At 31.7% G+C, this 15,374-nt stretch overlaps 1 protein-coding gene across 2 annotated transcripts; it reads left to right on the top strand.

Annotated features, from left to right (window-relative positions):
• The first annotated feature begins 18 nt into the window (after window positions 1-18).
• Window positions 19-14,804, top strand: LOC139481694 (uncharacterized). 2 transcript variants are annotated; one of them, XM_071265160.1, is made up of 6 exons: window positions 19-215; window positions 1,010-1,144; window positions 1,778-1,908; window positions 5,504-6,051; window positions 6,542-6,594; window positions 13,950-14,804. In XM_071265160.1, exons 4-6 carry the CDS (start codon window positions 5,568-5,570, stop codon window positions 14,061-14,063), a joined length of 651 nt encoding a protein of 216 aa, XP_071121261.1. In that variant the 5' UTR covers window positions 19-215; window positions 1,010-1,144; window positions 1,778-1,908; window positions 5,504-5,567; the 3' UTR covers window positions 14,064-14,804. The 2 variants fall into 2 exon arrangements, with proteins under 2 accessions (XP_071121261.1, XP_071121260.1); XM_071265159.1 differs by having other exon boundaries at window positions 51-215; window positions 5,514-6,051; window positions 13,950-14,801.
• The last annotated feature ends 570 nt before the right edge of the window (window positions 14,805-15,374 follow it).

Raw genomic sequence — 15,374 nt, 5'->3', positions numbered from 1 at the left:
CCCGTCATTTATGGGCGGAGTACTAGGGTACTAACCCATAAGGGAAACATTTATGGGGGTCCATATAACATTTTAAAACTTTATTTTATGCAGAAAGCGATGATTTAAACCAGGATGTAGTTTACAATCTCTTGCATCATATATGCTTCAAGACACAGAAAGATGTTTATTTCGTTTTAAATAAGGGATACACCATGTACATGGGCACCACAGTAGTAAGAACTAGAACACAATAGATGATAAACACCGTATTTGTGATCTAAATGTTAATAAAGATTTTTTTTTTGAATTTTGCTCTTGCTGATTAAAATATGTATATCAAGGATTATCTATAGTAAGATAAGATAAGTATTAAGATAACTCTGTACCACTATTTCCAGAGGATTACAAGAACTTATTGATATCCAAAGGACAAATAAATTTTTCTTGCTGAAATTGATATTTTTTTTTGGGGGGGGGGGGGGGGGGGGGGTTAGGAGGGTCCTGATCTCGAAATCCCAGACCCAAAAACATGAAATCCCCAATCTGGAATTTAAATAATTAAATAAATTTAAATCCTGACATCCTGAAATTCGAAAAATAAAAATTCCCGGATCTCGAAAAGGTCAATCCTGAAATTTAGAGCTTAAAAACACCCGATCCCAGGGTCCTGATAAAGGTCCTATCCCCCCTCATATTTGTCTTTTCACAGTCATTTTCCAAAAATATGAATCATATAAATACATTTCATTATTATTGCAAGTAACTGCACACAGTTCTGTATTATATACTAGTTATGCATGTACACAGCAGTCTTCAAATAGCTTCTAATTTAAAATGTTTATCAAAATAAAAGATATAGTTTACTGCATATTCCTCCCTTCTCAATGATTAAAGATAAAAATTATTTTGAAAGAAATGTTATAAATTAAAAAAAATATATATACATATTTCACTATGAGTCATATCAATATTCTATTTAGAAATCCATTTTGTGATTATATATATATTGAATCTTTAACTCTTTCAGGTTCTTAATTTCTAACCAGACATTACTATTTAATTTTATCTATTTTGTGGATCATGAGCCATCTTCACTTGTCATCAGTTAAACCAGAATCATGATACAGACCTTCAACTATTGTTTAGTGAAGCCAACAGTGAGGTACATTATGATATATAAGATCATTGGTTTTCCTGTTTGAATGGTTTTAAACTATTAATTTTTGGGGCCCTTTATAGCTTGCTGTTTTTGGAGTGAGTCAATGCTCCTTGTTGAAGACAATACATTGGTCTATAATGGTTTACTTTATAAAATGTGACTTGGTTGGAGAGTTGTTTCATTGGCACTCATACCGCATCTTCTCATATCTGCTATAAGACTATCGTTTTCCAATAAGTGAATACTGCTGTTTATAAATATGAATGTATACATGAGATAGCATTTCTTTGAAACTAGATTAGCATGGCATAAGTACATCTTATCTTGGTCTCTTAAATAAACAAATTAACTTCATGATACTCATTTTTGGTGCACATCATTTTCCATCATACATGGTTTTTGTTATGAGCTTTCAAATGGTGAACAGATGATGGTAAACAAGACTAAATTTTTGTTTTATTCAAGTTCTGCAGAAACTCAGAAATTTAGGTAAAACAAAAATTCTGACCATCAATTTTGAGAATGATTACTTTCAAAATACTACTTTAGTATTTTCAATCAAGGCAGGAAGATTATGTAAGGTTTATAACATATGTTTTTGACAACTGCATAATATTTAACCTTTTACTCTTTCAGGTTTGGAAATTAACAGACTGTTCGGTTTAGTGTTATCAATAATGGGGATGGAGCCATCTAGACTTATCATCAGTTAAATCAGAACCTCAATCTTTGACAGATCTTCGACTTATTGTTTAGAATAGCCAACAGTGAGTTACATAATAAGATACATTGTTATACAAGTCATTATAAAGAGAAAAATTTATTGACACAGTTAAAAAACATGTATCACAGGATTTTCTTTTTCTCCATTTTCCAGACTTAGACTTAATCCTCTTCATGTTCTTGAACACATAAGGCATCAACAAGGGACCTCCAACTCGTTCTATCTTTCGCGATTCTTTCTATTTGTTTCCAGGTGTATCCATGTCTTTTTATCTCTGCTGCTATATCTCTCCTCCATGTGCCTTTCGGTCTTCCAGGCTTTCTTTTCCCTTGCGGTGTCCATGTCAATACCTTTTTCACATGCCGGTTGTTATCCATTCGCAGTATATGTCCAATATATTTCCACCGCCTTCTCATGATTTCATTCACTATATTCTTCACACCTGTTCTTTCTGATAGTTCACTGTTTGAAATTACACTTGGCCATCTGATGTTAATTATTCGTCTCAAACAGCGTCCTTCGAATCCTCTAATTCGACTTTCTACTTTTTTGGTTGTTTTCCATGTTTCTGAACCGTACAACAGAACTGATCTTACATTGCTCACATACAATCTGATGTTTGTCTTTCTGGATATTTTGTTGTTTTTCCATATGTTATTCAGGTTTTTGAATGCAGAAGCTGCTTTGCCAATACGGATGTTAACTTCTTCTTCAATATTTCCTTCTGCATTTACTCTACTACCAAGATAATTAAATGAGTTTACTTGTTCCAGTTCTTTTCCATTCACTGTTATTGCTTTATTGTTCTTTGTACCTATCTTCATCACCTTAGTTTTCTTTACATTTATCTTCAGTCCTACTTTTGCTGCCTCTGATGTTACTTTATCTGTCTTTTTCTGCATGTGTTCATGTGTGTGAGAAAAGAGGCTGATATCATCAGCAAAGTCCATGTCCTCCAAAAATGTTGTTAGTCCCCACTGTATACCATGATTTTCAGTTGTTGTCTTCTTCATTACCCAGTCAACCACCAATATAAAGAGAAAAGGAGATATTATGCATCCCTGTCTTACTCCAGATGTTATTAAAAACCAATCTGATAGTTTTCCATCATGTCTGACTGCACATCTAAAACCATCATACATTTCCATAATGATGTTAATTATTTTTTGTGGAATTCCATACATACTCATGATGTACCAGAGTGACTCTCTATGGACGCTATCAAAGGCTTTTTCGAAATCCACATAATTTATATATATGGGTGACCTCCATTCTAGTGCCTGTTCTATAATATTTCTCAGTATGAGGATGTTATCTATACATGCACGGTTTGTTCTAAATCCACTTTGTTCTTCCCGTAGAATGGTATCGATTTTGTCTTTGATTCGTTCTAAAATTATTCTACAAAGTATCTTACCAGGCACTGATAGTAATGTAATTCCACGCCAGTTGTTACAATCTGTAAGGTTACCTTTCTTTGGTAGTTTTATGATGATACCATCTTTCCACTGGGTAGGTAGTATTTCTTTTTCCCATATTTCATTCAGCAAATCACGTAGGATGTTCACGTTGAGATTTATGTCTGATTTTAGTACTTCTGCTGGTATGCCATCTACCCCAGGAGCTTTGTTGTTTTTAAGTTTTTTAATGGCTGCTTTGATCTCATCATCTGTTATGGGTCCCATTTCTATTTCTATTGGTGGTGGAGCTTCCTCTGTCCTGTCAACTGAGATTTCTGGTTCAGGCCTATTCAACACCTCTTCAAAATGCTCTTTCCATCTTTCCAGTTGTTTCTCAAATTTGCATATTGTCTGACCATCTTTATCTTTGATGTGAGTACTGTTGGTATTTACTCTGTCACTAAGCTGTTTTGTAATGTTATATAGCTTTCTCATATCTCCAACTTTAGATGCATTTTCAGCCTCTTCTGCAATCTTATCTATGTATGCCTTTTTGTCTGCCTTAGCATTCTTTTTCACTTCCTTTTCCTTACTATTGTATAGATCTTTTGTTCTCTCTTGTTGTTCTCCTGTTGCTTGGTTGGTTTTTGATTTTAACAGTTTTCTTTCCATAATTAGAGCCCAGGTTTTTTCAGATATCCATTCCTTTCTTTCTTTATTCTTGTAACCTAAGATGTCTTCACTTGTTTTTAAATAAATTTCACTCATATGTTGCCATTTAGAGTTTATGTCAATCTCATTTTCTTCAAGTTGTAAGACCTCAAATCTGTTCTTCAGTTCTATATTGAAGTTTTGTTGTATTTCAGGTTGTTTAAGTTTTCCAAAGTCTATGATCTTGCTTGGTGTTTTGCATTTATTTTTTCTTAATTTTAGTCTGATCTTTCCAATGACTAGGTGATGATCGCTGTATACATCTGCACCTCTTTTCACTTTCACATCTAATAATGATGACCTCCATTTCTTATTAATCAGTATGTGATCGATCTGGTTTTTCACTTTCCCATTTGGAGACACCCATGTGGCTTTATGTATGTTTTTATGCTCAAAGATTGTTCCCCCAATTATCAGATTGTTCATAGTACACATCTCCACTAATCTTTCACCATTGTTGTTAATTTCTCCAAGCCCATGTTTTCCCATCACTTCTTCTGAACCTATGTTAGTTGAACCTACTTTTGCATTAAAATCTCCAATGATGGTAAGTACATCATGCTTTGGTGTATCCATTATGATCTGATTTAATTTATCATAAAAAATCTCTTTCTCATTATCTGTATAATCATTTGTTGGGGCATAGCATTGGATAACGGTCATGTGTCCATAACTGGTCTTCATTCGTATTTTTATTATTCTTTCATTTATTGCTATCCATTCTACAACAGACTTGCTTGCCCTCTTACTCAATTTTCCAATTCCTCAAAATTTTACAGGAAAGTGAACATTTCTAAAAAATTGAAGAAACTTTGAAACAAGCTAAAGCCTATTAGTTTTTTGGTTAAAAATTCGATTGACCCAAAAAATGCCCAGAATTTATGTTCCCATCTATAAAATAATGCTCAAAGAAGGACAAATTTCCTTATGAAATTTAGTCCATTATAACACAGATAATATTTAAAAAAACAGATAGTTTTCAATTTGAAAAGAATGTTAATCAGTGATATATATTTTGTGTATTTTTGAGACATTATTTCATAGATGGAATTGTCATGAAATTTTGTCTCATGAGAGGGAGGTTATCATTATTTTATATTTTGGCTACTTTTGTGATAAAGATAAATTGCAAACCTCGATCCTATTCTTAATTTAATTTAGTCAGCTAGGTAAGGAACAAGGGAAAAATCCAAGGTGCCTGTGATGCTCACCTGCTATTTTTATTTACAATTGATGCATGGAATAATGCAACCTTTACAAGTTTGTTTTAGTTTCAGAGATACTAATCAAAAACTGCATTTCCCCTATGTTCTATTTTTAGCCATTTCTGCCATGTTGGTTGGCAGGTAGGGTCATCAGAAACATTTTTTTTAAACTAGATACCCTAATGCTGATTGTTGCCAAGTTTTTTATTTTAAATTGTCTCACTTAATTCAGGAGAAGACTTTTGTAAAAGATTATAAAAATTTACGAAAAATTGTAAGATTTTACTGATTTCCCTGAAAACAATCCACTGATTGTATTTAGATCTTTTCAGAAATTTCCACATTAAACATAGTAACAGATTGATGAAGTTGTAACAGCAGCAGTCATGGGAATAAGCAGTGTATTATTTATTAAAGATGTATTAGAAGTCTCAAAGTTGTTCCTTCTGAAGGTTGTAGAAAGATCAGGGATATCAAAAGATGAACTCTACAGACGAGTCAATAACTCCAATCTTAGATATTTGTCACCGAAGACAACGACAGATCTTGATAGTGCAATCATTAAGGGGGATGCTGCTGACATTATAGAAATTAGTACTTTAATTATACATTTAAATATTGCATCAGATTTTAAAAAAGGTTCAGAATTTGAGGGAAAATTATATGATGATGTCAGAGCTGTAAGGAGAATAAGAAATAAATTGAAGCATACTGCTAGTCTATTATCAAACGAGGAATGCAATGGCTACTTAGAAGAGCTTAAGGATCTGGCAGTTAGATTTGAAAACCATTTAAATGCTGCACCAAACAAATATCTTCACCTTGTCCATGAAATTAGTATCAAGAGAAGGCAACATCTTATTGTGGATGGTAAATAACATATTTATTATATTATATCTGTTAATTTTCTAAGATTCCTATGATAGGCATCTATCAAGCAAGGCTGTTGCTTAAACATTTAATAGTTGACAACTTGTGTGTGTTTTTTATATTATGTAAATAAATAACAGTCATACCAGACATTTTACATCAGTCGCCTGCTTGTCAGAAAAAAATAAAAGACATGCATACAAACACAGACATTTTTGGTAAACATCAAATACATTTTATATAAGTGTCAGTGAGACTGTCACCAAACAACACAAACAACAAAAAAGATTAAGATGTCATTTTTCTTTTCTACATAATGTCTGTTCAATATTGCATATTGTTTGAGTGATTGCAACCGAAGTATAAACTTTAAAACATATTTAATATGTTTTTGTAAAATAAGCAAGACTTTGCTTAGTTAAAAGGATAACAAACCTAATAAATTACTACCTACATTCATAAATATGGTTAATTTTTATATTTAATGTAGCTCTCAGAAAAAAATATTGCCTACAAAAGATACAATTGAGGGAAGAAAGGGAGGTAAGTCATGCAGTGATTATATATAATTGAGTGTATATATATATTCACATGATACTATAAATTCAGAAATTATTGCATTTATTATTGAGATTTTGTCATTCTAGACTAAAATGCGATTTTGATTTTTAGGATGAGAAAAATCCAGTTTAATTCATATGATTCTTTTTAAAATGCAAATCATTGAGATTATATAACCATGGTTTGCAATAATAAAAATATTGCAAAAATTTCGTAATTTACTGTATATAAACATGATATAGCATATTAAAAAACAATTACTAACCAAAGATTTTAAAATTGGTATTTCTTTCTTCTCTGCTAAGCATGCAGCATTAAGTAGTAATTAGAGCAAAGAATTGGGACATGGAGCCAGAATAGTAAGTTTGGTTTGTATGACATTTCTTCCTTTGATCAAGGCACATTAAAAATCTGGCTCAGTGTGTTTCTCAATTCTATTGCAAAGCAGGCTTTACATTATTATTGCATTAACATTTTCTCATCCATAATTTTTCATATCAAAGTCTTTCATAGTTGACTGTACACTATGGGATTGAAGACTACCTGTAGTTGCTTACATCCACATCATTCTGATGGATATAGGGGTTTCATTGGCAAGCATACCACATAACTTTATATGTATGTTTACTTGAAAAAGTGAAGTTGAAAGCAGTTAAGGGGCTCCACGGGTCTAAATCAAATTTTTTTTTTAAAGATTAAATTTTTTTTTTAATATAGGATTTCCCTATATTTTTCTATAAATGAACTTTATCTTATAACTAATAAAGAAATAAAACAAAAAGTTGGGGTCAACGTTCATTTAAGCTAACAATCTGCCTTGAAAAAGAAGCATACATTTTTGTAAAGGTACCTTTTTATGTTGAACTAATAGGAGAAATAGAGGTAATATCGAAATTAAAAAAAGAAATTAATTACAGAAATAGAACAAATTTTACAATAGTATAGTTTAAGTACAGCTTATTTGAAAATAATAATAAAAAATATAGGTCACCGATGAGATAAAAAAGATATTTCAATTTTAATGCCAAAAAAATGGGCATTTTTGCACCAAAGGGAGATAATTTGAAATTTTTCAATGATATATACATTTTGAAAGCCATCTTGGCTAACACAAATTGTTTTTTGAATGATTTTTATACGACCGCAAAAAATTTTGCGGTTGTAAATTGGTATCACATCTGCGTCGTCATTATGGTCCTCAGCGTTGTCCCAAGAAGGATGGTTTCCGGATAATTACTTTAGTATAAGTAAACAGAAATCAATAAAATTATAAATTTACGTTTGAAGTTGGATTCATAACAAAATGGACATATATATATATATATATATTATAGTTAATTGCTATTAATAAGTATTGCAATATGCATTGTGTTTAAATGTAATATCAGTATTTAGTTCTATTATAATCTTAAATTAATCATAATTCTATCTTACTTTTGAGATATAGTTTTTCATATGTGACGTCATTTTTGTGATGTTTCAAAAATTTCATAAATTCAAATGTGACGTAATTGTGTGCCTTTTCACCACTTCGTATTTGATGTCTTTTTTATGATTTATTGCGTTGAGACCTGGACTGAGTCGGGTGTGTCTATTCTGTGTTGGTCTTTGCATTATGTATTCGGGTTTTGTTTTCTGTAATTAGTTAATACCTCAGTTTCATTATATATATATCTTTTATATTCATTTGATAAATTTTATTATTATACTTCACGTTAAAATGCCATATTTTGATTGGCTAAGATGAGGGTGTCAATTTACTCTATCACATGGCTGACTGGGTGACATTTTTTTTTAATGTTACCCTCTCGTCTAGACCAATCGGAAATCGATAATTCAAAGCACAATGAATTGAATTTACATCAAGGAATTAAATACAATGCTTGAGTTCTACGTTTTGGCTCAGATTTTATTATCGCCTGTTAAAATAAATAAAATAAAACATCTTGCTTGACTTTTGTTGTGTTTTTCTAATGCCTGTAACATTGTTATGAACATGACGTCATAGAAAATACTTTTAAAATAAAAGTAATCTGTAATTTTAGCCAATACTGATAGGACATTCAGTATAATAAATTAAATAACACATAGCTGAGAGGGTGATAGAGCAGATTGGAACCCCTCGAAAAGGCATTGTCGACCTTGGCTTCGACGCGGTTGACAATGTTTTCTCGGGGTACCAATCTGCTCTATCACCCTCTCAGCTATGTGTTATTTATATACTGTTTGCAATAGCATTAATTGTTGTAAATTATAAGGATGTTCTTATCCCAAGCATAAAAACATAGCCGTATATGACACAACCTTTTTCAAATTTTTATCTTCAGTGCTGTACAACTTTGTACTTTTTTTCACTTTCGATCTTTTATATCTGGGCGTCACTGGTGAGTCTTGTGTGGACGAGGCGCTTTTTGGGCATATTGAATTTTAAAGCTGATGCTTTTTGTTATCTATTAATCATGTGTTTCTTTGTCTAATACGTTCTCCTATTGATTTGTATTGTAGTCCTGTAATATTTATAATATGTTGTCATTTCAATGTTATATTTAACATTGCCATTAAAGTGCGAGGTTTTGGCATGCCACAAAACCTGGTTCAACTCACCATTTTTGGCAGTTAAGCTGCCTATTTTTTATGCGAGCACCCTATATTTGTGTTTTACCCAATAAATGCTGAAATATGTGCCATTGTTATTATCTAGCTGGATGTTATGTTATTTATAACTAATTGGACAATTTTTTTTTATTTCATTGACTTGTTTCAAAATGGAGTGAGATTCTGACTACCTTTTTTTTTGCATGTTGAATAACTTTTATAATGTTTGATCATGTTTTGGTTATAATAGTGTATTGCTATATTTTATTGTTTCATTATTTCAGATCAAAGGGACCAAGCTGATAAAAAAAATTATCTTTTGTGTTTTTCATTTAAAATCTTCAATCTTTTACTCATACCAAGCTATAAATACATTCAGTATAACACCAAGCAATTAAAAACAACAATCATGATTTTCCAATTATTCAACTGGAATTTGAATTAAAATTGGGTGCGAACGTGTAGAGTGCGAATATTTTGTACTGAAACTCAAAATTACTTTTTGACAAATTTTATTGTTAAAATCCAATACAATGTGAGTCTTTGTGACAGCTGGGAACAGTTTATCTAACAATATATATGGTCCTGGTGACAGTATATACATTTTCTTTATCAGTAATAAATGTTGGTAAAGCAAGTTAGATGCTTTTAAAGTGTTAACATATTACTGCAATTTCAATGGGTATTTTTTTTCTCAATTTTGATGGGTCAGTTAAAACAGCTGAAATTTTCTTATTTTACACATATAGTTCAACTAGATTATATGATATCTGAATGTAAGCACATCATATGATATGTATGTGGAGTCCTTTGTGGCACGCTACCCCCTCCTGTTTGATAACTTTGAAACAAATGAGATCCAACACCTAAACCATATATATTCATGTATGGGACAATAAACAAATCATATAAAAAATATAGGTGGAGTTCGTGGGGCCACTCTTTCTCTTACTGTTTGATAATTTGAAAACGGTTGAGATCCCCACACATAAACCATATATATTCATGTATTGGACAATATAACAAATCAAATGAATTAAAGGGGGAGTCCCTAGGGTCATTGGACCCTCCTGTTTGAGAACTTGGAAACAGTTGATATCCTCACCCCTTAACTATTTACTCATGTATGGAACTAAATAACAAATAAAATAAAATATAGGGGGAGTCCCTGCGGTCACCCCACCCCTCCTGTTGTTTGAGAACTTGGAAACAGTTGAGATCCTCACCTTTAAATTAAACCATATATTTTCATGTATGGGACAAAAGAACTAATCAAATGAAATATAGTGAGACAGTGATATTGTTGGCTTTTTTCAAAACTAACTCTACCCTTTTGAACCATGAATTTGACTAAAACTCCAATTTACAGACCCATTTTCAAGAGTCAAACCCTGCTTTAAAATACGACCCCATTTTGTCAGTGATGAAACATAAATAAACCCTCAAATGTGCACATATAGTCATTTTAGGCAAGAAAATTGTTTAAGTGAGTGTTTTTCAGTTTCTCTGCATGCACAATTACTACTGAGACTGCACTGTTTGGGAAAAAGTTGTCTTTTTTCGGAATAATTTTAAGCCATTTTATTTTTAAATTGGGATTTTTCTCCAGGAGAAAAAGCCTGTATTCTCCACTAATTTAAGGCAAACAATATCACTGGGAGAGTCCTAAGGGTCACCCTACCCAATCCTGTTTGATAACTTGGAAACAGATATATATAATGTATATTCATGTATTGGGCAATAAAACAAATGAAATGAAATATAGGGGAAGTCACTGGGGTCCACCCCCTCCTGTTTGAAAACGTCATAGAAAATACTTTTAAAATAAAAGTAATCTGTAATTTTAGCCAATACTGATAGGACATTCAGTATAATAAATTAAATAACACATAGCTGAGAGGGTGATAGAGCAGATTTGGAACCCCTCTAAAAGGCATTGTCGACCTTGATTTAATTTAAATCATTAAATGAACATAAATGTACAATTATATATGAATGTTTAATGTTTGTTCTTTTAAATCTTAAAAAAAAATTTGAAGCAGCATTAATATTGCCACAGTTTTCAAAATTATGTTTGCTTTGGTTTTTGGTTAACTGCCTATAGTGCTTACAGCGCTTTGATTTCCTTTAAAAATGTCCTGTACCAAGTCAGGAATATGGCCATTGTTTTATTGTTGTTCGTTTCAGTGTGTGTTACATTTTAACGTTGCATCGTTTGTTTTCTCTTATTTTTAAGTGTAAATTCACCTTGCGATAAGACGTGTCATGGTACTTGTCTATCCCAAATTCATGTATTTGGCTTTGATGTTATATTTGTTATTCTCGTTGAATTTTGTCTGATGCTTGGTCCGTTTCTGTGTGTGTTACATTTTAGTGTTGTGTCGTTGTTCTCTTATATTTAATGCGTTTCCCTCGGTTTTAGTTTGTTACCCTGATTTTGTTTTTTGTTCATGGATTTATGAGTTCTGAACAGCAGTATACTACTGTTGCCTTTCTTTAACACAATGTTTATAACTTCAAAAGAAAGCTTGGGATTGACTTTGGGGGTTATGGTCCCTACAGTTTAGGAACCTAAGGGGCCCAAAGATAGCTTTTATCTAGTGTCAGAACAATAACTTGTGTATAAGTCTGAAATGTTAAATACCACAAGTAGAAGCTTGAGATATATTTTAAGGGTTATGGGGCAAACAGTTGAGGAATGAAGGGTCAAAAAGGGGCCAAAAACAAGCATTTTTGTAGTTTTAAGTCAATAAATTGGAGTTATCTTTCTTTGTCCAGAATGGTTATGGAATCACCTAAAACCAATGCTTTATATAATCTTCTTTGAAAATTGGAGTTATCTTTCTTTGTCCAAAATAGAAGTTGAATCAATGATTTATATACACTATACAATGCAATATTAACTTTACTACCAACTGATAAATTAAAGCAATCTTCAGTGATTACAAGCGCTTTGATTACCATTCTAGGCTTATGCCCCTGTACAAGTTGAAAAATTGAATTTTTTTTTAGGTTATGTTCTCTTAACATAAGTTTGTCTCAACTAAATTTAATGAAATGTGTATATAATGCTCATTACCTCTAAACTTAGTTTAAAGTTCAATTTTTGGCAGCTTCACTTTTACAGTTCTTGAGTTATGTCCCTTTATAATGTTATATGCTAGCGGGGGAATCATCTGTGTCCTTTAGACACATTCCCCATTTATTTTTTTAGAAGTTACTATTAATATTAACTGACCCATGTTAAGAGAGAGCCATATCTCTTGCACGTAAAAGACACCCTTGTAGATTTCGAAAAAGAGTAGGCTAATGCCGCTATAAGGCAGCACTCACCTGTGACACACAAGTTGTGGCTAATCACATGAAAATGTGGCCAAGCAAAAAAATAGATATTAGTCACTTTGGCTATTGACATTTATTGACTACTGCTAACACAGACAGGGATTAATATAAGTGGCAAAACTTGTTTCCAAATCAACTATAAATAAATATGTTTAAACTAATTAATATTAATTTTAACCATGACTGTATGACATTTTATATTTTAATATTTTTTGATGTATTTAAATGAGTAGTTAGTGTTGCAAACTCCATTAGAAATTTGAATTGAGATTATTTTTGGAATAAGGGAAAGGGGGAAGTGAAAAAATAATTGGGGTGGGGGTAATTTTTTTTTCTCATTTCAGATTTCAGAATTTAAAAAGAAAATTTCTTCAAATATTTTTTCTTTCAACAGCATAGTTAATTGCTCAAAAGCAAAATAAAATTGTTAAGTTCATTAGACCACATTCATTATGTGTCAGAAACCTATGCCGTGTCAACTATTTAATCACAATTCAAATTCAGAGCTGTATCCAGCTTGAATGTTGTGTCCATACTTGCCCCAACCTTCAGGGTTCGACCTCTGCAGTCGTATAAAGCTGTACCCTGCTGAGCATCTGGTTTTACCATATGATAAAGTAACAACTAATTAAGGTAATAAATAAAATTTGTAATGAAAAAAAAAATGTTTTATTTTTTTCAGAAATTTTTATACCCTCGAGCCTCCTTAAACAAGAACAACTTAATTGCTACAAATTGCATTGCTCTTTCCATGCATGTGTTTAAATGCATTTGATATAACAGTTTTTGTTTATTCGTTTTTGATGTGACACATATTTTATTATAGTCTAATTTCAATAAATTAATATAAAGAAGTGTTGTAAGGCTGAATATGGGGTCTCCAACATTTAAAAATTACTTTCTAAAAATATATCCTAGTATTTGATGTTTGAGGTTGAATCATCACAACAAGTAAAGAACATAAGACTAAATGTATTAGAAAATCTTTTAAAAGTGCAATGAAATTATAATTAATAAGTTTTAAAATTACTTAACCAAGTGAACATGCATTGATGTGTTGGTAATTTTGATTTAAATTATAAGAAAAATGTACCATAAATTCTGAAATTTAGCTCGAAAAAGTTCGTACATGTTTTGATTCTTTAATGCAGGTCATGACCTGTATTTTTATTGTCACAGGTCGACAGGTATGATGTGTTTTGTCATTTGATTTTGCCATGTGATTAATTTACTAGGACTAAATTCCAATTAGATTTTCCTCTGAGTTTAGTATTTTTGTGATTTTACTTTTTGAATGTCTGTACCAAGTCACTAATATGACATTTGTTTTCAATTTGTTCTATTGGTTGATAAGTTTTGTGACTACTGGAAGCTTAATCATTTATATCCATATTTTACAGAATCCTTTTCAATGTATTGATATATACCCTAGTGAACATATGTCAGAAGATATACCAAGAAGGTACAACAGCAAAGTAAGACCAGTGGAACTAAGGTATGTACAGGCGTGGTAAGGGAAATACTTTTATGATGAAAAACAGTCAAAATCTTGCAAATTGACTCTAACGATAATTTTAGTGCATGATGCTATTGTACTGTAACTTTCTTCATGAGGATAAGAAAATTGACTCATTTTGACAGACAGTAGTGTTTGTCATGATTTCTATTTTAGTCCACAATGTTTGAAGAGTCCATTCGTGAAGATTTTGATTTAAGTCCTGGGTGAACGACAGGCTCATTATAACCTGTTTGATGTTACTGTTACATCTTGAAATAGCTGAAAACATTTTAATATTTTATCGAAATGGTTGAAAACATGTTTTTGTCCATATGACAAATGTATGATATTGAGATTAACCTTTTAAAATTGATGTTGTTGACCATGTTGACAGATATCTAGATTTTACTATAAACTTGTTCCTCTTCTTTCATGACCAATAATTAAGTCATTAAGATATTCAGGTAAATATTACTTTTATATATTATTCTTCCCCTTCTGTTCATCCTCTTCCTTTATGATGTAGTGTTTTGTTTATGGGATATGTAATTAAATGTTTTTTGTTTGTTTTCCCTAAAAAATACCTTTCCCTAAGTGCTGAAGTAATCCGTAAGTAAATTTGTTGAAATAAGTGCATGTTGTTAGAGAGTTATGACATGGTGTTTGCTTTTATATTTGACATTTTTGTCTTCCTTTATATGTTTGACATTTTTGTCTTCCCTTTTTATATTTGACATTTTTGTCTTCCTTTTTTATATTTGACATTTTTGTCTTCCTTTTTTATATTTGACAATTTTGTCTTCCCTTTTTATATTTGACAATTTTGTCTTCCCTTTTTATATTTGACAATTTTGTCTTCCCTTTTTATATTTGACAATTTTGTCTTCCTTTTTTAGCTCACCTGGCCCGAAGGGCCAAGTGAGCTTTTCTCATCACTTTGCGTCCGGCGTCTGTCGTCGTCCGTCGTCGTCGTCGTCCGTCGTCGTCCTGCGTTAACTTTTACAAAAATCTTCTCCTCTGAAACTACTAGGCCAAATTAAACCAAACTTGGCCACAATCATCATTGGGGTATCTAGTTTAAAAATTGTGTCCGGTGACCCGGTCAACCAACCAAGATGGCTGCCATGGCTAAAAATAGAACATAGGGGTAAAATGCAGTTTTTGGCTTATAACTCAAAAACCAAAGCATTTAGAGCAATTCTGACATGGGGTAAATTTGTTTATCAGGTCAAGATCTATCTGCCCTGAAAATTTCAGATGAATCGAACAACCTGTTGTTGGGTTGCTACCCCTAAATTGGTAATTTTAAGGAAATTTTGCTGTTTTT

The sequence above is a fragment of the Mytilus edulis genome, chromosome 7, assembly GCF_963676685.1.
Source record: "Mytilus edulis chromosome 7, xbMytEdul2.2, whole genome shotgun sequence".
In the NCBI taxonomy this organism is placed as follows: Eukaryota; Metazoa; Mollusca; class Bivalvia; order Mytilida; family Mytilidae; genus Mytilus; species Mytilus edulis.
The sequence above is the reverse complement of the archived record's forward strand: the minus strand, read 5'-3'. Positions and strand labels throughout refer to the sequence as shown.